Consider the following 22,526-nt stretch of genomic DNA (forward strand, 5'->3'; position numbering starts at 1 on the left):
AGGTTGCAATTTTATTAATAATTGTCACTTTCTCCTAAATAACGTATTATTCATGCTAAATGTCAACAAATACAACAATTTTGTATTGTTTTTCCTGCATTTTTAATTATGCATTCAGAGTGTGAAATCAGATAATTATATTGTCTTTCTGCAAAATACTGCAGATACTGGAAATCTGAAATGAAATAGACAATATTGGAAATATACAATAGATCAGACAAAAATCGTAGACGGTGAAACGGTTGGCGTTTCAGATTAATAATGCAGATTTCTAGCAACTTCAGTTTCTTTTCTGTTACCAATGATTATGTTATAATTAAATACAATCACACATACAACAGGATGCAACTATGCATGAGCTTAGTGAAATTAAGAAAGGATGAAAGTTTGCAAATGCAAATTTTCTTTAAACTTGATTGACAAAATTGCTGCCTTTGTGGATGTGAATCATGTTGCCCTATTTTTTTTTTAATTTAATTTGCATTATGGTAAAGGGATGACCTTCTTGTCATATCCAAATGCTCAGAACAGTTGTTATAACAGCAAATAATAATCAAAATTTAAACAATGGCTAAGTCTTGGTCTAATGTAAATCTAGTTTCTACTGATAGTTGCCTTTGTAAACCTGCAGTCATTTGTGACACAAGTTTGTAGCTCAGAGGTCAACTATCTTATCACATAGAATCATAGTGTTATCCTCAAACTCCAGTGACTGGAAAATAAATGCTAACAGGGCTTTGGGAAATAGAGCAGAAATGAGGAGCCAGATGACAACAAAGCAATCAGAGCTCTATATTAATTCTGAATAATGGAATGTTACTGCGCACAAAAATATTGCTTTAAAATCATGTGTTAAATAAAGAACAGGGATTTGTGGATATTCAGCTCTACTTGTAGCAAGTAAATGGATACAAAGGCATAGATCATTTCATGATCAATGCAGGCAAATAATTTCAAAGGAATTGAACTTCAGAAAAAGATGCAGATAGGTCATTAGCTATTTTTATAGGTTATCTGCGGGAGACCTGACAGATTTCTGGTGAGACAGAGTACAGTTATGAGCTGAGTTAACGAAGAATATAGTTAAGCAGTAAAGGCTGCAGATGCTGGAGTTGAACACAATACCCAAAAGGAAGTTTACACTTGTTTTATAATTAAATCCACAAAGATTCTCTAGGTTTGAAACCCAAATCAAGGGAGTTCCTCTATGAAAATGTTTGAGCAAAATGGATCTCTGTTCTGGATGAATAGACACAATCTTATTGAAATATTCAGGAGTGAATGCTTAAAATTGAACTGTTATTAAATATCTTTCCTCTGGCGAAGGAGTCCAGCAGTGGATGGTACCGTCTCATGGAACAAAGCCAACCCCTGGAGACTGAGATGAAGGAACTTTTATCAGACTAATGAACCTTTGGAATGCTCTTTCCCATGAACTGTGGATATTGAGTCATCGTGTATGCTCAAGGCTGAGAGGAAATTAGGATTGTGGGGACTGACCGTGAAAAATATTGTTGTGCATCATGGTCAGAACAGTCACCATCTTACTGAATTCTCGAGAAGACTCAAGGAGCCACAAGGTCAATTCCTGCTGCTATATTCTTCTTCTTCTTTCTTCTTTGGCTTGGCTTCGCGGACGAAGATTTATGGAGGGGTATGTCCACGTCTGCTGCAGCCTCGTTGGTGACTGACAAGTCCGATGTGGGACAGGCAGGCACGGTTGCAGCGGTTGCAAGGGAAAATTGGTTGGTTGGGATTGGGTGTTGGGTTTTTCCTCCTTTGTCTTTTGTCAGTGAAGTGGGCTCTGCGGTCTTCTTCAAAGGAGGTTGCTGCCCGCCGAACTGTGAGGCGCCAAGATGCATGGTTGGAGGCGATATCAGCCCACTGGCGGTGGTCAATGTGGCAGGCACCAAGAGATTTCATTAAGCAGTCCTTGTACCTCTTCTTTGGTGCACCTCTGTCTCGGTGGCCAGTGGAGAGCTCGCCATATAACACGATCTTGGGAAGGCGATGGTCCTCCATTCTGGAGACGTGACCCACCCAGCGCAGTTGGGTTTTCAGCAGCGTGGATTCGATGCTTGCGGACTCTGCCAGCTCGAGTACTTCGATGTTAGGGATGAAGTCGCTCCAATGAATGTTGAGGATGGAGCAGAGACAGCGCTGATGGAAGCGTTCTAGGAGCCGTAGGTGATGCCGGTAGAGGACCCATGATTCGGAGCCGAACAGGAGCGCGGGTATGACAACGGCTCTGTACACGCTGATCTTTGTGTGTTTCTTCAGGTGGTTGTTTTTCCAGACTCTTTTGTGTAGTCTTCCAAAGGCGCTATTTGCCTTGGCGAGTCTGTTGTCTATCTCTTTGTCGATCCTTGCATCCGACGAAATGGTGCAGCCGAGGTAGGTAAACTGGTTGACCGTTTTGAGTTCTGTGTGCTCGATGGAGATGTGGGGAGGGCTGGTAGTCACGGTGGGGAGCTGGCTGATGGAGGACCTCCGTTTTCTTCAGGCTGACTTCCAGGCCAAACATTTTGGCAGTTTCCACAAAACAGGACGTCATGTCCTGGAGAGCTGGCTCTGAATATTCTTATTCTACATACTATTAGTCTAGTTTTGGAACAAAAATAACATAGCATCTCTTTTTCACCAACACACAAAATGAAAGCAGCATTGAGTGGTGCTAATCAGATCAATGTTATACCTAATTTTGACTGAATGCTTGATTGCAGAAGTAACACTTTGCAATTTCAGAAGATTAGATGAGAAGAAAATGTTATTACTGGTGTAAGATGGATATACTACTGAAATTTCAATTGGAGGTTAAATACATTTTATTTGGGTTACTTTACCAGGCAAGAATGATTGATACCTTCACTTGTGCCTGAAACACCTTCTTGCAATGCCAATAATTCATCCCAAAACCTGCCTGTTCCAAATTTATACAAATCCCTGCACAAGTTATCCAGACTTTGCTGCCTGATAACCGCTGGTTCTGAAGGCCGTTGCAAGTTATCTGCCACTCATTCAGCATCTTGTTTAGGACTACATCAGTAAAAATCAAAACCCTGAGATTTACTGGGGGTCGTGCCAGTGAAACCACAATCCACTCCTCTGCAGAACTTGCCAGTGACCCCATCTTCAAAGCTCTTATGTGATGTAAAGAAACCTGGATTCATTTGCAGGAAGAGCGAGAATGGGACTGGTGACTCCATTTTTATTTGAATGGGGTCACTCACTTTGTAAGTGACTCGGCAGTACAACAATTAGTGCAACTGCCTCATAGTTCTGGCAACTGGGGCTCGATCATGGCCTTCTTCAAAGTTCAGATTTATTGTCAGAGTGCATATGTACATGATATCACAAAGTCTTGCAACTCATAACTGGGAGCTCTAACAAGGGAAGTTATATAGAGTTTATATATTTGCAGGTATATTAGCATCCAGTCCCGATATTAGTAATGCACCATGCCACACAAACACAGCAAGCAGGCAAGTTTTTGAAAACTGATCAAAGTTCAAAATTCAGATTTATTGTCCTGCCATCACATACAACCCTGAGATTCATTTTTCTGCAGGCTAGACAGAATTTCTACTGATCGATGGTGCAAAAAACTGTACTTAAGAAATGATGCGTATACAAAAGAGAAATGTAAACAGACTGTGCAATACCGAAAATAAATATTCAATTTTTAAAAATGTGCAAAATAAGAGTCCTTCAATGAGTCCCTGATTGAGTTTGTTGTCGAGGAGTCTGATGGTGGAGGGGGAGAAACCATTCCTGAACCTGGTGGTGCAAGTCTTGTGGCACCGATTCCTCTTTCCAGATGGCATCAGCGGGAACAGAGCATGTCCTGGGTGATATGGATCCTTGACGATTGCTGCTGCTCTCTGATGCCACTTTCTATTTAGATTTTCTCGATGGTGGGGAGAGTTTTGCCTGAGATGTCCTGAGCAGGGCTTTCTGCTCAAGAGGATTTGGTGCTCCAATACCAGGCCATGATGCAGTCAGTCAGCTCACTTTTCATGACACATTTGTTGAAGTTTGCAAAGGTTTTCAAAGTCAAACCCAAATTTCCGCAAAATCCTGAGAAAGTGGAAGCGGTGACGTGCTTTCTTCACAATGACATTTGGGTGTTGGATTCAGGAAAGGTCCTCTGAAAATAGTGACTCCCCAGAATTTAAATTTGCTCACCCTCTCCGCCTCTTGGGTGCTGCTGTGTAGAGACATCATGTACACACTATGAATGGGTTTCCCTTGGATCCCCTTCTTTCTTCACACATTCCAAAGAAGCCCTGTAGGTTAACTTGGTTACACATGCTTTATACATGTGTATCTGTCCTGAAGTCTCCATGTCGATGCAATCATGAAGAAGGCTTACCAGCTGCTACACTTTGAGTGGTGTTCAAAGAAATTTGGAATGTCACCAAAGACTCTTGAAAACCCCTATGTGTATCTTAGAGAGCATTCTGGCTGGTTGCATCACTGTCTGGTACAGAGGTGCCAACGCTCAGGACAAGAAGAAAACTCCAGAGGGTTGTTAACTCGGCCTGTGACACCATGGGTACCAGACTTCACGACATCAAGGACTCCACCTACAAGAGATAGTATCTAAAGAAATTTTCATGGAAGTAAATTTGAAGTGGAGCTTATGAGAAATAAGACGGGAAGTGCAGTCATCAGGATTGCTCTTCTGGGAGATGGCACTTATTTAATACATCAAAGTGTCTCTTTCTCCATAGAAAAATGAGAAAAGGTAGTTAAGTTCTTAATTTAATTTAGCTACTTTCAATTATCTTCAAGCATTTTATTGTAGCTGTGATTACTTATTTTAAAATCATTTACATCCATTTGAAAAGCTTTTAAAAAATGTCCCTCACTATCAGAGAGATTTAGCGATAGTTGAAAAGCCTTTGCCAGCTGGTGATTTGTCAAAGGTTCTGAGGAAATTCAGCAGACAGCAATCAGGATATGATACTAAAAAGCCACTCACCACTTGGAGTCCTCTCACTTCAATGGAAGCCTGTCAGATATAGAGGGTTAGCTTGCTCAGTTATGCAGGAAAAGTAAGCGCAGATGGGCAGTGAGTCCAGTATGTTTCAGTGGATTAGAAACAATTGGTAAATATCCCACTCAGCTCTTGCACAAGTAGACAAGCAATTCCACAGAATTCAAAATCCATTAAGAAAAATTGAACCAATAGAAATAAAGGTTGCTGCACTCATTCCACCATTACTGTTTCAAACCTTCCCACAAATAGCCCAGTGCTACTCTCAAAGACACCCAGATTTCAAACAATCTTACCTCGGAGATTCATTAGCCCAAGCCAGATTGTACTGTTCATTCATTGTGATTATAGATGTGTTGAGATATTTTTAGTGCAATTTAGCAATGCAGTAGTGCTTTGTCCAAAGAGGCATCATGTCAAGATTAGTGACATATACAGTATGTTTCCGATTATCTTAAATGCTTGGGAATAGACATTTTTCAGTTAACTGGATTTTTCCGATAACTGAGAAATTAGAATCAGTGGTTAAATATTAAAAGTAAACAACGAAAGGTTTACAAACATGAAATGTGATCTCTGCCTTCAAAATAAAATAAATGAATAAATTTAAGATTTTTTTTCAACTTCCAAAATTTCAGTCCATGCCAATCTTTTGTCCATGTGCTCTAATACTATTTGCTTCAATAGTTCCGTAACCTTGCATCTGTCTAAGTACCTCTTAAACACAGTAACGAGCTGATTTCACTATCTCCTCTGGCAGTGTACCAGTTATCAATGACTTCCTATGTAAAAACGTACCCTGCAGACCCCCTTTAAGGATTGTTCCTCTTACCTTAAACCTACGCCCTCTTGATTTTGATACCCTTACCACAAGAAAAATATTTTGCCTCACTATATCTTTGCCTCTCATAATCTTATACACTTCTATCAGTTCATCTCACAGCCTACTTCATTCCAGGTAGACAAATCTATCTCATCCCAGTTCTCATGTCATGGCAACATCCTTAAGAATCTCCTCTGCAATCTAATCTCTTTAGTCACATCCCTCTTATAGTATGGCAACCAGAATTGAACATGATCTGCCAGATGCACCCTAACCAGTGTTCTGTAAAGTTGCAAAGTGATGTCCCTATGCCTTGAAACATAAAGGCAAGCATCCCATAAGCCTCCTTCATCACCCTATCTATTTGTGCTGCCAATTACAGGGATCTATGGATTTAAACCCATAAGTCTCTCTATTCATCACTATTTCTGGCTACCCAACCATTTGCTGCATATGCCCTCATTGAGGGTTCAGGGTCAAGAACTTCAAATTCCTAGATGTCATCATCTCCGAGGATCTGTCCTGAAGTCTCCATGTCGATGCAATCATGAAGAAGGCTTACCAGCTGCTACACTTTGAGTGGTGTTCAAAGAAATTTGGAATGTCACCAAAGACTCTTGAAAACCCCTATGTGTATCTTAGAGAGCATTCTGGCTGGTTGCATCACTGTCTGGTACAGAGGTGCCAACGCTCAGGACAAGAAGAAAACTCCAGAGGGTTGTTAACTCGGCCTGACATCAAGGACTCCATCTACAAGAGATAGTGTCTAAAGAAAGTAGCCTCTATCCTCAAAGACCCCCACCACCAAGGACATCCCCTCTTCATTCAGCTACCATTGGGAAAAAGTTACAAAAGCCTAAAGACAAGCACTCAGCGGCACAAGGACAGCTTCTTCTCCACTGCCATCAGATTCCTGAATGATCAATGAACCAAACACACTGCCTTACTTTGATTTTTTGTGCACTATTTTTTTTTGTAAGATGGTTTATATAAGTGTTTGCACTGTGCTTGCTGCCACAAACTTTGTGACTTGTTCATGACAATAAATTCTGAATCTGATCCACATTTGGCTTCCTAAAATGCATCACCTCACACTTGTCAGGATTAAATTCAGTCTGCCAATGCTCTGCACAACATTTCATGAATAAAAATGCACAAAACTGCTGGAGGAATTCAGCCGTCTTCAGAAGGGCTCAGGTCCAAAACATCGTAATATATCTTTATCTCCTATGGATGCTGCAAGACCAGCTGAGTTCCGCCAGAATTTCTTTGTGTTTTTACTCCAATCACAGCGTCTGCAGTCTTTCATGTTTCACAACTTTCCATCTGACCCAAGTCCTACTGTTGTCTTAACCTCCGACATTCACATCCAAGATGTCATTATATAGTACAAACAGTGAAGATCTCTGCACCGATCCCTGCCATGCACCACTATCCAAAGACCCAATCAGAAAAGCAGCCTTCCACCATAAACCTCTGAATCCCATGTGCCTTAACCTCTGGACCAGCCTACCATATGATAACTTATCAAAATGCCTTATTAAGTAAAATGCCTGATGTATTTTTATAGTGGTACACTATGAGAAGTGATGCCACATTTAGTTACATTTGTATGAGTTGCATTCCCAACTGCTTGTCCCCAGATCTTTGAATAAATTCTTTACCAGATTCAAACACAAACCAATGAAAATTCTTGTAAGGATACATCATTTGGAAGAACAGTATATGCTAGCATGTGGCAAGGAATTTCTGGATCCAGAAGGAGTTTAACAACACAGCTGCACAAAATATGCAATTGCCAGCAAGGCTCACAGTCAATTGTTGAAAATTACAAGAAAACTGGTTTCTTTATTTCAAGAACAAATGGAGCTATACACCTGGACAAATCCAAACCTTGGAAATAATTTTATGCATGTGGTCTGATGGCTTCAGGCCATGAGGTTATAGGGGAAAGATGGAAACTAAGTTGGATTTACAATGTTTCCACTACAAGTGTGGATTTTAGTTAATGCAATTACTATTTCCCAATTATTAAAAACAATTATGCTTGAAATATCACATGACATGGACTTCTGAATCAGACATGTTAATTCTGTTGTGTAAATGATGTTTTATTTTTACATCTGATCTGTCACAATATGCTTTAAAATATCAAAGTAAATTCTTAGTAGCGGTGAAAATATTCAAAGTGAAACAAGAACTAAACCGGTCTAACATTTATGAACCCATAAGACATAAACAATGATCTCATTACTGCTCCCATTGATTTAAAAAATGTTACTTCAATATAAAATGAGTATAAAAGATCAACATTACAGATCAACATCATGTATGCAAATGTTTTGTTAAATGATGAAAGGATATTTTTACTGATATTTGTATCAGAAAGCCACTGCCATTGGCGTAATCTCATCTCATCCATGATTACTGTGAACACCTGGACCCACTGCAATTTGCCTTCTACCACAATCGTTCCACAGCAGATGCAATCTCTACCCGAACCACAGCAATACATACATCAGGCTGCCTCTTCAAATCTGGGCCTCTGCACCTCCCTCCTCAAATGGATCCTTGATTTCCTCATCAGAAGATCATAGTCAGTGCGAAGATCATAGTCAGTGCGAAGATCATAGTCAGTGCGAAGATCATAGTCAGTGCGAAGATCATAGTCAGTGCGAAGATCATAGTCAGTGCGAAGATCATAGTCAGTGCGAAGATCATAGTCAGTGCGAAGATCATAGTCAGTGCGAAGATCATAGTCAGTGCGAAGATCATAGTCAGTGCGAAGATCATAGTCAGTGCGAAGATCATAGTCAGTGCGAAGATCATAGTCAGTGCGAAGATCATAGTCAGTGCGAAGATCATAGTCAGTGCGAAGATCATAGTCAGTGCGAAGATCATAGTCAGTGCGAAGATCATAGTCAGTGCGAAGATCATAGTCAGTGCGAAGATCATAGTCAGTGCGAAGATCATAGTCAGTGCGAAGATCATAGTCAGTGCGAAGATCATAGTCAGTGCGAAGATCATAGTCAGTGCGAAGATCATAGTCAGTGCGAAGATCATAGTCAGTGCGAAGATCATAGTCAGTGCGAAGATCATAGTCAGTGCGAAGATCATAGTCAGTGCGAAGATCATAGTCAGTGCGAAGATCATAGTCAGTGCGAAGATCATAGTCAGTGCGAAGATCATAGTCAGTGCGAAGATCATAGTCAGTGCGAAGATCATAGTCAGTGCGAAGATCATAGTCAGTGCGAAGATCATAGTCAGTGCGAAGATCATAGTCAGTGCGAAGATCATAGTCAGTGCGAAGATCATAGTCAGTGCGAAGATCATAGTCAGTGCGAAGATCATAGTCAGTGCGAAGATCATAGTCAGTGCGAAGATCATAGTCAGTGCGAAGATCATAGTCAGTGCGAAGATCATAGTCAGTGCGAAGATCATAGTCAGTGCGAAGATCATAGTCAGTGCAAAGATCATAGTCAGTGCGAAGATCATAGTCAGTGCGAAGATCATAGTCAGTGCGAAGATCATAGTCAGTGCGAAGATCATAGTGCGAAGATCATAGTCAGTGCGAAGATCATAGTCAGTGCGAAGATCATAGTCAGTGCGAAGATCATAGTCAGTGCGAAGATCATAGTCAGTGCGAAGATCATAGTCAGTGCGAAGATCATAGTCAGTGCGAATTAGCAAAGTCTCATTCTCACAGACAATCAAAACAGGCTCACATCAAGGATACGAGCTTTTCCCACTGATCCACTCTTTCCACACCATGACTGTGTGGCCAGGCACAATTCAAATGCCAACTACAAATTTGCCAATGACACCACGGTCGTTGGCAGAATCACAAACAACAATGAGGAGTGAGATAAATCAGCTAGTTAACAACCGTGACCTCAACGTTAGCAAAACTAAGGAATTGATTGTGGTCTTCAGGAAGGGGAAACCAGAAGAACTCAAACCAGTCCTCATTGAGGGGTCAGGAGTGGAGAGGGTAAAGAACTTCAAGCTTCTGGGTGTCAACATCTCTGAAGATCTATCCTGGGGCCACCAGCAGCTATATTTTGTGAGGAGTTTGAAAAGATTTGGTATATCACTAAAGACTTGCAAATTTCTGCAGGTGTACTGTGGAGAGCATTCTGACAGGTTGTATCACTTGAGGTATGGAGGTGCTAATGCACGGGATACAAAAGTGCTGTAATTTCCACATGGTCAAACCAAAATGTATACAAATAACCTTGAATAAAATCTGGAATTTGCACTTTAATCACACGAATTGTTTGATTACAAATTTAAAACTCTGGAACACGGTGTAAGGTAAAACATCATGAGATGGGAATGTGTAAGGAGTTACCCTGTACAGGGCTGTAACAAGATGTGAATGCATCTTTGTACTTACAAGATAAGAGAGACATTGATGGATTGAGAGGCAGGAAGCTAGCAGGGAAAGGATAGCAACAGTTTTAGTCATTGGACAAGTAATGATATGATGATGTTCTAAGCATGTATCCAAGGGTATAAAAAATCACCATTTTGCTGATAACGGCAGAATGCATTCTCCGACTAACATTGTTAGTCGCAAGTGTTACAATCCGGTAATAAAGAACAAAGAACCCTGATTTCGACTCAGTCTGGTGTTTGTCTCACTCATTCATGAACAAAGCAGACCTAACAACGGGCAAATTAAGAAAAAAGTATCTTTGTCCCAAACATTATGAAGGGCCCGAATATATTCTGACAATAAATCTGAACTTTGAAAATTTTTCAAAAAGTTGCCTGCTTGCTGTGTTTATGTGGCATAGTGAATTACAAGTACCAGGACAGGATGCTAATATACCTGCAAATATATAAACTCTTTATAAGTTACCTGATTAGAGCTCACAGTATGAACTGCATTTTGTTTTCTGAATTACTCTATTGGTTTGCACAACAGAAACAATAATTGATTCACGGCAGAAGCTCACGTTTTTAGTCAGGGTTAAATATCGAAGGTCAGGTACAAGAGTGCATGGCATTTAGTGTGCGTGACATGCTGAGCCAATTATTTACAAACCTTGCTGAATGAAGACCATCCGCTCAAGTAATTCATATTTAATTTCCTTTATATCTGCAAAACTATCAGCTGAATTGACAATCTATTCTGCCACGCTATAACATTCCCAGACCAATATTCTCAACACCAAATTCAGTATATGACTACTGTAATCCCATTCAATGCAACCAGCTGAAAATTCTTTCCAGTGCATTGCTTGCAAGCTAATTTTCAGAAAAGCATAAGGTGGTAACTGATGAATAACAAATCAATATCCAGCAAGCTTTTTGCTATACCCCAGAGTTCCAGGTTGGTTAGGTCCAAAAAGCATGGTCCAGCTGGCTCAGAGGTCTACCAATCAATCAAGCATGGCAGATCATATATTGTATTATAAATTATTACTGACCACACGTTCATCAGCCACCTACACAGATAAAAACATATTCTGGACTAGAGCCTCATGGTAACTATTTCAGGTCCTGACAATTTCTTTAGCTTGCTGCATTTGAATGCTCATTGAAACACACTGCCACATTGCACTCTGTGCAAAGTCCATCAGCAGGAATCATTGTAAAGTCAAGAAAAATATACTAAAGATAATACTTGGTTTGCAACGGTGAGTCAATAAATCAAAAATCAAGAAATGCGACTCTCCTGGGTAACTTACAGCCAAACAGCCCAATCTGTCATTCCCAACATTGCAGAAATAACTGGTGACCTTTCAGTGCAAGCCTGCACTCTGTCATATTTCTAAACACTGTCCAAGGACCAACTTCTTCAATTCTGGTTAAAGAGAGTAATATATAAAAAGATTTGAACAGTTGCAAGTGTAGCAGTTCAAACTCACTTTAGATCGCAATATTATTTGACTTTACAGTTTTTCAAAAATGCTGTCATTTTGTTGTGGTATCGTCATGGACACACAATCTCGCACAGAAAAAATGAAACTCAAAGGAACCATTAGACAGCAGTAGTTCATCGCTCTCACGTTGAGGCCTGTCTACGATAATCGCCAAGTTCTCACTGAAAGTTCTGCTATTTGATTGCAAGCAACAATGGCAGTGCCCCTTGTTCCTTTCACAAAATTATTTTTTGTTGTTTTGGATTTTTCCAGACCTTGAGACGATGAAGTGCCACAAGAGTGCTGAGTACTGCAATATCTTGAACAAACATTAAAAAATTTTTGCTCTCCCATTGTATTATATAGAAATTGCCCTTGACTCCATAAAAGAAAGCTATTGTGCCACAAATGACACTGTGCTCAAAGTGGCTTTGGCTCAGAATGACTGTGCTTCATGAATTGACAGTTTGGTACCGAAATTATCATAACAGCCATATAACCATTTACGGAGTGGAAACAGGCCACATCGGCCTTTCGAGTCCACACCGGTTCATATATATGTTGAAAGAAGAGAAAACATGCAGATGTTGTTGAAAATTTTCAATAAATATTTAGTTTGGCCCACGACTTAGTTCAAGTTTTTAATTTTGGCCCTCTGTGAATTTGAGTTTGACACCTCTGGTCTAGAGAGTACTGTCAGGATCTACCGTTACAATTTTTTTTTTCATTTCTTGATCTCTTTTTTTAAAGTCCAAAAATCTTAATATTACTCCGTCTACTAAAGTTTTCCAAAATGTCTATTTTTTTGCATTAACTGCTCATGCTTTGCTGCAGCCTTTTTGGGTCTTTGATATTTTGAATCTCAAATTCATTTACCATCCACTCTTTCAAATAGTGGGGTGGGGGGCAACAGGAGGTAACCATTACCCAATATTAATTATATTCAACTTTCAGGAAGTTGAAGAAACAGCATCAAAAGTCTCCATTGCATTTAAAAAAACAAAGGTTATCCAGTAAATTTTAATGAAAACAATACATATAGAAAGCTTCCATTCAATTATAGCAGTAGGTCTTATTTAAAATGCACCAATCTTACTTTAAACTCTGCACACCTGGTAGGAATGTTGCATGCAAGATGTCAAAAATAAATTTACAACCTAACTATGCTATTCCTTGAGAGATAATATGGACATCTAAATACACTTGCATTGGGACAAGGACCACATCAGGCAAGTGAGGTCATAATTGCCAATGGACAGAACTTGTGGCCAGTAGCAGCACCTCATTAGTGAGATGCAAATCCACTCCTCATGTCAAATGTAGCCAAGATTCAGCTCCAAAACAGTGAGACCCTGCATGGCAGGAAAGTTTTCTGTCATGTAGTGAGGGTGGGCAAGCAGAAATTTCATATCCAAATTCAGTGAGAAAAGATTGCCAGCTAGTAAAGTGCTGAGATTTATCAGTGTCAAATTAAAATGAATACTTCTGCATGTTTTTACATACAAATATTTTAAAGCTACATAATATAAAGCCATTTTAAAGATTATTAATAATTAAAAACTAAATCACAAATTTTTTCATGTAAATTATCCTTCTCCCTCACAGACATTTATCTCCATTCAAATGAATTATCATGTAATTCTTGGACAAAGTTGGTAACACCAACTGGAACCAAATAGAATTTTAACTGAAGACCTATAAAATCCCATGAACTATCCTTAGGAGATCTCACTATGAAGAGGCTGGAAAGATTCACATATTGGCCGGTAGACATCAAACTTCCTCACAAATCAAGACAACCATATTTGCAAGTAACCAGCTATTTGTAGTACCTTCAGCAAGTTTCAGATAAAAAGACAACTTGTCTGATCATTTAATTTCTAACAGCATTTTAACCAACATCATCTCAGGCATTTGAAGCAACTCAGTGTCATACTAAGGATTTACTTTTGTCTTAACACATACATTTTTAAACCCAAAATAAATTATACTTTTGTGCAGAATTTTTATTGTCATTTGACAATCTGTGTCTAGACAGTTAAGCATTTAACTGAAAACAATTTAACTTGTTACAGACATTTATTCGGTGAATCAAGAAAAGTTATATCGAGAAATGAAAAAGCTGCAGATGTTGGAATTGTGGAGAAACAAAGAATTGCTAAAGGAACTCATCAAGACAGAAATGGTCTGTCAGTGTTTCAAGTTGGGATCCTTTATCAACCCTTGACCTGTTGAGTTCCTCCAATAATTCTTTGTTACTTAATATATCATGAATTGTTTTTACCTCATTGTGGATCTCTTCTGTTTGTTGCACCAACTCAAGTTCCAAGGAAATAAGGGAGGAAATGCCGAGTGTTGAATCTTTATGTAGGTTCTTCATGGCTACATCACAGCGTCCAAAAATATAGTCCAATGTACCACTTGAGCACTACAAGACAAATAATTTAACTGCACATTGACCAGATTTTGATTTGAGTTATGTTAAAAAAAAATTGGGATTCCTTTGTAATTTCCTTGATGAATTCCACTGATTTCAAAAATCACTAGGGACTTATTCATTTGTCCAGATAGCTGGTCTTTCACAGCTTATCTTATTCATCAGGGTTTTCCCAACTTTTACCAATAATGTTGTATATTTAAATACATGGCAGAATAGAATGCCTTTATTATTGCACCAGGGAAGGAAAATATCATAGAAATCAAAAACAATTCATCAAAGCCTTGGTGGAAATGATCACCTTTCAGAATACTTCTACAAAATGGAGTAGGAAGACCAGGACTGCAGGAGCTATTGCTAATAGCAGTTTGGAAAGGCACATAAAAGGTAAGATTTGGAGAATCTAAACACATGATGGAAGGCAAAGTTCAAATGTAAGATGGTGATTTCAAATTTTGTGCAGTACGGACTATAAGTTCATGTGAGGGCAGTGAGGACAATGTTTGAGCATCTGAGTTATTGGAGATGCTGCAAAATGATGACAGAGGTCTTTGAAAAAGGTTAAGCCCAGGTATGAGCAGATTTTCAGCATTGATAGGGCTGCAGTATGGTGACAGCAGGCAATGATGCAGAATTAAAGAGTCTTCATGATGAAAGATTTGTGGAAGACTCAGTTCCATGTGGAGTGTATGGATGGTGCCCTCAGAAAGCCAACGCAGGTGCAATGGGCCATATGGTTTTCACTATGCTGTAATATTCTATAAAGAATAAATGATACCATTAATATAAATATATTGAAGACAGTTTTAAAATCTTCAAGGTTCAATGACTCCCATGAACTACACAAAATTTATCCTATGGTTTGCAACATCACTGAAGTTGAAAGAAATTGTAAGACCATTCCAGCCATTGCTTGTTAGTTGCCACATTTAAGTATTTTATGCATTACATTACTCATTTCTATTTTTAAAACTTGGGCTGCTTGTGATGAAATAAGGTCCATCAAGCTCTGAACTCCAGGTTCTCTTATAAAAACTTGGATTGCTGGAAAAAATTAAAACATCAAAAGGAACAGGCTCTGGGCTATGAGTGCATAACAACTCATTAAGATGTTACTCGAACAGAGTATCAGCACAGCATGGTGTCATTCCTCAGCAAATTGATTATAAAATGTAAAAAAAAACAAATAAAATAACATCAAATCATACATGTTGAGAAATTTTAGACATTCAGCATTAATTTGAACAATTAAGATCAGTTTGGTTGCAGTTCACAAAGCCATTTTTTTTTTAAATGCTGACGTAAATAGCAATTCATCAAAGAATTTTTAACCATTATCAATTTTCAAAATGGCATTGGTGGAGCCATGTAAGAAATTGTAAGTTTCAGGCAAACCTGAATAAGTTTTGAAATCATCTAGTAAAAAAAAATGACAATTTGTGAGTTTGGCAGCAGAAAAATGCATCACAAGTAAAGTAATATTCTCTTGGAACTCCACTCTTGACTTGCAATGTCTTTTGAAGTGGCTTAAAACAATAACAGGCACATTTTTTTAAAAAGCTTTATCAGTATTCGGGCTATTTCAGTTTTCACAACTTACTAAGAACCAGTGCCAATGTTTGTAACACTGTTCTGCTGGTTAGTCCAGAAATCTAACAGCAAAGCTCTGCTCCACCAGCATTCCCAAGAGTAAAAATACAATGCTGGAGAAACTCAGCAGGTCAGCAAAGATAAAGTTAAATAACCAACATTTCAGGCTTGAGCCCTTCATTAAGAAATGTCAGCCGGAGCCTGAACAAAATGGTGTTGGGGGAGGGAGGGGCCGGGAGAGGAGCACGGTCCCAAAGGCAGGAGGTAATAAGTGGATAAGGGAGGGAGGGCACAGCATCAAGCAGGGGGAGGAGAGATAGCTTTGTGAATGGAGAGGGAAAGGGATGAAGAGCTGGAGGAAAGAAGACAAAAAAAATGGGAGGGAGGGAGAACGTTGAGGAGGTCAGCAGAAACCAGAGAAATCGATATCAATGCCATGTGTTTGGAGAGTGCCCAGGCGGAAGATCAAGTGTCATTCCTCCAATTTACGGGTGGTCTTAGTGGGTTAGCACGAGGCCATGTACAGAAATGTGAGTATGGGTGGGATGGAGAATTGGCCACTGGGAAATCTGACACTGATGTGAGCAGAGTGAAGGTGCTCAGCAAAACAATCTTAATAGATCATCCTAATATTAACACAGATTTACTGAAGAAGTCATCATTAAGTCAAACAATATCATGGACCCTTAGTCAGACTAAAAGTCTCCAACCTGAAATGCTGACTCTGTTTCTCTTCCCCCAGATTTGGCCAAACCTGCTGGGTATTTCCATCTCTTTCTGTTTTAGTCATGGACCCCTCCATTGATCATCATATTCCTCATTTGATCAATCAATACTGCTTCTTGTTAACGATCCAGAGCAGGAGATTACTGACAGAGTAGCCCTGAAAAAAGTGACCAAACCAGCAGGAAGAAGCAATCTACTTGACTTCTCTGTCACCATCCTCAAAAGATGTATCTCTACACCCCTGATGAAGGGCATTGCCCAGAACACTGACAAACTATTGTTTTCCATAAATGCCGTATGAAGTGCTGAGTCCTTCTTGTACTTTGCTACAGTTCTCCAGCATCTGCAGACGTATTGCTCAACTATCTGTACATCAATAACATCTGCATGTAACCAGAGGTGTTCGATCCAGTGATCATTGTGGAGAGGGTGAGCAAATTTAAGTTCTTCAGCGTCATTACCTCTGAGGATCTTTCCTGGACCCAACACACGAATGGCATCGTGAAGAACGCACGTTGGTGCCTCTACTTCTTCAGGAATTTGCAGAGGTTTGGTATGACACCAGAAACCCTGGCAAATTTCCACCAAAAATGTATGGAAAGTGTGATGACCGGCTGCATCGTGGTCTGGTATGGGGAAACCAATACCCTGAGCGGGAAAGCCCTGCAAATGGTATTGGACACAACCCAGGACATCACAGGCAAAACTCTCCCCACCACTGAGAACATCTATAGGGAGAGCAGCAGCAATCATCAAGGATCCACAACACCCAGCACACGCTCTGTTCTCACTGCTACCATCAGGAAAGAAGAATAGGTGCCACAAGACTCGCACCACCAGGTTTAGGAATAGCTACAACCTCTCTACTTTCCCCTGAAACCAGCTCAAAAGCGGGATGGCTGATGACGCCGCGATCCTCAGCCTGTGACCAAAGCGTGTGAATTTTAAAATTAACCATCTGCTAACTTGTCAGTTAACCCACTGCGAGCCCAGGAATGAGCTGGTTCTTATGAGCAAGCCACATCCAGTATGTCTGCAAACTGGGGTGATGGGATTTGTACCTGCTATTCAGTCTCCATTATTGTGTTCAGAGCGATTTCATTTCCCAGTGTGTATGTTCTACATTCGCTGCTGTGCTTGACATCCCGCCCCATTTGCCCTGGGAAGCTAGCTTGCTATGTAAAAGGACTCAGTGATCCATTTTCAGTGTGAACACTGAATCCACCTTTCCGATATGCTTTTTAGATAGATCGGGAGTTGGGCAATATTTAAAAACCTCATGTCTCACACACAGCCTGACAACTTGTAACCAAAAGTGACTGTAAACTGCCCATAGCCCTCAGCTGAAGTCAACCATAATTCTGAAATGCACCGTAACTGGCACCTGCAAAAAGGCACATTGTTTTCTACTAGAAAGCAGCAGAACTGGTTTGATGGAAACGACTCAGAGATCGAGAAACGAAATAATCATAAAAGCAAGGTGCTCACGTCTCAAGGATAAAGAACCAGCTCTCAAGGATCTCAAAAGCTGAGATCCAAAAGAAAGATTGTGATGTCAAGAACTGATGATGAGTAGAAATAAATCTGAAATTGTAAATGTATTATTTTCTATCTTTCTTGGCTTCGCGGACGAAGATTTATGGAGGGGGTAAATGTCCACGTCAGCTGCAGGCTCGTTTGTGGCTGACAAGTCCGATGCGGGACAGGCAGACACGGTTGCAGCGGTTGCAGGGGAAAATTGGTGGGTTGGGGTTGGGTGTTGGGTTTTTCCTCCTTTGCCTTTTGTCAGTGAGGTGGGCTCTGCGGTCTTCTTCAAAGGAGGTTGCTGCCCGCCAAACTGTGAGGCGCCAAGATGCACAGTTTGAGGCGATATCAGCCCACTGGCGGTGGTCAATGTGGCAGGCACCAAGAGATTTCTTTAGGCAGTCCTTGTACCTTTTCTTTGGTGCACCTCTGTCACGGTGGCCAGTGGAGAGCTCGCCAGATAACACGATCTTGGGAAGGCGATGGTCCTCCATTCTGGAGACGTGACTCACCCAGTGGCTAACTTAATAGTCAAGATTGGTCTATTGTACAATTATTTAATTTTATACAGTTTAGTAAAACTGTTCTTTGATCAGTTGACTTGGTAGATACTGTATAAGCCAGGAGCTGAATGTGGACTGCTTTAAAATGTGGCACCAAACTAAATTAAATATTTCATCACAATGTATATCGCTTCCTTCAACATAAATCTCAGGATAGTATGCCCAGATAAGGTAAAAGTTTAAGATAATAGATATTACATCAGTTTCTGTAAATGCAAAAAAGCAAATTCATTAGAATGCAGTATGACTATTTTAAAAACAGCCACATGTTTCAACTTTGACGATACTAGTTGAAAGAGACTTCCAATATCATTCATAATCAATTTAGAATCCAATCAGTTTAGTGACATTCAGATGTCAATGTTGAGTACTAAATCTACTTCAATTATTTTGGTAACATGTTCCCATGAAGGATCTATTTGATGCTAGGAATTGGAACAGTAGGTTCACACAGGTTATTCGAGGTTCATTAGCATACTGGGGACAATTTTAACTGCCTCCACTGGACAGAAGTTGAACATCAAAGATTGGAAAATTGCAATTCCTAATTACCCTGGCAAGAATATTTTTAAAAACTGCTGGTGGTCAAATCAGAGCTTTCCTTTGAAGGCTACTCCCCTCAAGTTGAATCTCTTGTTCCCTTCACTGAAAGAACACGAGTTTGTATATTTGAGAACTGATTCTGCTGCTTGGCCTGCAGTTTGTGATTGGGATTTCAGTTTTGTGCTGAAAGGGGAGAAAGTCAGTGCTGATGCTTGTCAAAAAGGGTAACCCTGATCAAGTATTTCCAGAAACATCAATGTTTCTCAGCCTGATTCTCATGATACATTTGGATTAGGACAAAGGGTGAGGATATGGAAGTTAGAGCAAGCAAAGGTTAAGATAGGCTCATAAACCTCCGCTTTTGCACCAACTTTTACATTACTTTAAGATCACAATTTGTTTGCACCACTGTGAAAATTTATTATTTATTGATATATTTATCTTCCTTTAGGCGCCTGCAAGCTCATACCAAGACACAAGAGCAACTTGTCTGTGAACTACTCTTTGCAGACGATGCCGCTTTAGTTGCCCATTCAGAGCCAGCTCTTCAGCGCTTGACGTCCTGTTTTGTGGAAACTGCCAAAATGTTTGGCCTGGAAATCAGCCTGAAGAAAACTGAGGTCCTCCATCAGCCAGCTCCCCACCATGATTACCAGCCCCCCCACATCTCCATTGGGCACACAAAACTCAAAACGGTCAACCAGTTTACCTATCTCGGCTGCACCATTTCATCGGATGCAATGATCGACAACGAGATAGACAACAGACTCGCCAAGGCAAATAGCGCCTTTGGAAGACTACACAAAAGAGTCTGGAAAAACAACCAACTGAAAAACCTCACAAAAATTAGCGAATACAGAGCCGTTGTCATACTCACACTCCTGTTCGGCTCCGAATCATGGGTCCTTTACCGGCATCACCTACGGCTCCTAGAACGCTTCCATCAGCGTTGTCTCCGCTCCATCCTCAACAATGATTGGAGCGACTTCATCTCCAACATCGAAGTACTCGAGATGGCAGAGGCCGACAGCATCGAATCCACGCTGCTGAAGAACCAACTGCGCTGGGTAGGTCACGTCTCCAGAATGGAGGACCATCGCCTTCCCAAGATCGTGTTATATGGCGAGCTCTCCACTGGCCACCGAGACAGAGGTGCACCAAAGAAGAGGTACAAGGACTGCCGCCACATTGACCACCGCCAGTGGGCTGATATCGCCTCAAACCGTGCATCTTGGCGCCACACAGTTCGGTGGGCAGCAACCTCCTTTGAAGAAGACCGCAGAGCCCACCTCACTGACAAAAGACAAAGGAGGAAAAACCCAACACCCAACCACAACCCACCAATTTTCCCTTGCAACCACTGCAACTGTGTCTGCCTGTCCCGCATCGGACTTGTCAGCCACCAACGAGCCTGCAGCTGACGTGACATTACCCCTCCATAAATCTTCGTCCGCGAAGCCAAGCAAAGATAATTAATACACAAGAAAAATAACACTTAAAATTGTTGCTAGCGTGTTTTTAGCAACTGGAAGTTAGAGTTCCATTGCATCTGTACATTCGTGACAAACTGAATTCATTCATTCAGAATAGTACAAGTAATAGCAAGAGAGAATTTTCAGCAAATTATTTGTCACATTATCTTAAGAATGATTGCCTGAGGATAAGATATATATGAAATAAAATGCAGGCACATTCCTAAGTATGGCTGTAACTATTAAAATTTTTCCTTGTTGGTGTCTTGAATCAGTAAAGAACTACAAGTAAGGTACATTGCAGTATTTGTAAAATGAATTGTCAAATTTGCAGATAGCATGGTGAGCGGGGGAAAGAAACAAGTTGTGAACACGGTTAGACAGTCATATGGAACAAAAAGGCTACAAAGCAGATGGGAGAAAATTGTAATACATTTGACATATTACCAGAGAAGATGAGGAGCCAATGAGGGTGTGATTTGATTGAAAGAGTGAGATGATTCAGTGTCCCAGTGTGATGAAAGGAAAAGTATGTACATCAGTGTTGATATGAATATTGAGGCGGTGAATGGTGGTCTGGCCATTTGGTACAAGTAACCAGAGGCAGCAAATCAAAACATTCATTCTCATTGTCTGGACCAGATCATTGAATGACCTGAAGCAACCTGACATTACAATTTTCAGTCATTCCCCCTTGCTGCAATATCTGTTTGATCGTGATAAGGAAAATGACCTACCTGAATGTCTTTAACCACTCAAGATGATCATCGCCACCGAAACCACTAAATCATTACACATGTACCTCGGTTTGGTTGCAGCCCACATTCAACACCATATCCAAAGGCTGAAATGGAAGTCCACCTTGCTGAAGGGGGCACACCCTTCAAAAAACATCAAGCTCACTAATTGAGTCACAGCACAGAAACAGGCCCTTCCTTCTACCGCATGCATGCTGTTCATTAAGCATGCATCTACAGTAACCCCATTTTCAAGCACTTGGCCTGAATATTTCCTTAGTAATTCCAGTGCTCAACAAGATGCTTCTTAAATGCTGTCTCAGACAGTGCATCCCAGATATCAACCATTCTCTGGTGAACAGATCCTTTCTTAACTTCAACTCCTTATCTTAAACTTGTTCTAATATACCTCTGCGAGGAGAAAAAAAGTTTCCTTCTGCCAACCTGATCTATGGTCCTCGGTATTTTGGATGAACAGCAGACCAGCATTTTTTTTTGGATGGACCATCCAAATGGATTAGCCATCAGAATGATAACATTGTGAGGGAACCAAATCGCTTTATCATCTGCTTAACATAGAAGGCATCCAAAATTTACACTTTACCTTTCATTCTAGTTGTCATGCACCTAAATTTAGTGTCAAAAGCCAAATTAAATTAATATTTAGTGCACATAATTTTAGATACATTAAGAAATCTCTTTATATACTTCAGTTTTCTATCCTTGTTTTGAATAATTTAGTAAAAATTAGGATTTATCAACATAGATTTAACAAATAGACAATCCAGCTTTATTGTGTCATGTGTTCAGTGACAGACATACAATTTACAATTTAATCTTGAACAAAGCACCTGGGTATCAAAATAATCTTTTATTCAATTTTCAGATTTATAGTATATTGGGTCACAATAGCTGAGAGAGAGAAAAAAGACTTCTGAATTGCACACTGCTGATGCACCTTTTAATACACAGATGTCGAACTCTGACAATTGTGTTACCAGGTCAAAAGGCACACTTCACTAACAGAGCATAAATGGAGCCAGAACGTTTTAACACCCAATCTTACCTCTGCTACTCTGTGGGTAGAGCTATATCGAGATTGCATTCCAGTCAGCACACAATGTTGATGGGTCATATTAAGATCATCTAACAACAGATTAGAAAACACAATCATATTCAATCCATGTAAAAAATATTAAACAAAATTTAATCTTTATGATAGAAAATTGAGTACTGGACAGT

At 40.1% G+C, this 22,526-nt stretch overlaps 1 protein-coding gene across 8 annotated transcripts in view; it reads right to left on the bottom strand.

The window, feature by feature from the left end:
* fto (FTO alpha-ketoglutarate dependent dioxygenase) overlaps nt 1-22,526 on the bottom strand; it is a 322,852-nt gene that overhangs the window by 219,721 nt on the left and 80,605 nt on the right. For 7 of the 8 annotated variants that reach the window (XM_069901569.1, XM_069901568.1, XM_069901572.1 and 4 more), the window contains exons 5-6: nt 22,351-22,430; nt 13,977-14,120 (exon numbers count right to left, since the gene is read on the bottom strand). In XM_069901569.1, the coding sequence (XP_069757670.1) occupies nt 13,977-14,120; nt 22,351-22,430 (224 nt within the window). The remainder of the gene's footprint in view (nt 1-13,976; nt 14,121-22,350; nt 22,431-22,526) is intronic. The other variant, XM_069901571.1, reaches the window with a different exon arrangement.

This window comes from Narcine bancroftii, chromosome 10, assembly GCF_036971445.1.
Source record: "Narcine bancroftii isolate sNarBan1 chromosome 10, sNarBan1.hap1, whole genome shotgun sequence".
NCBI classification, from domain to species: domain Eukaryota; kingdom Metazoa; phylum Chordata; class Chondrichthyes; order Torpediniformes; family Narcinidae; genus Narcine; species Narcine bancroftii.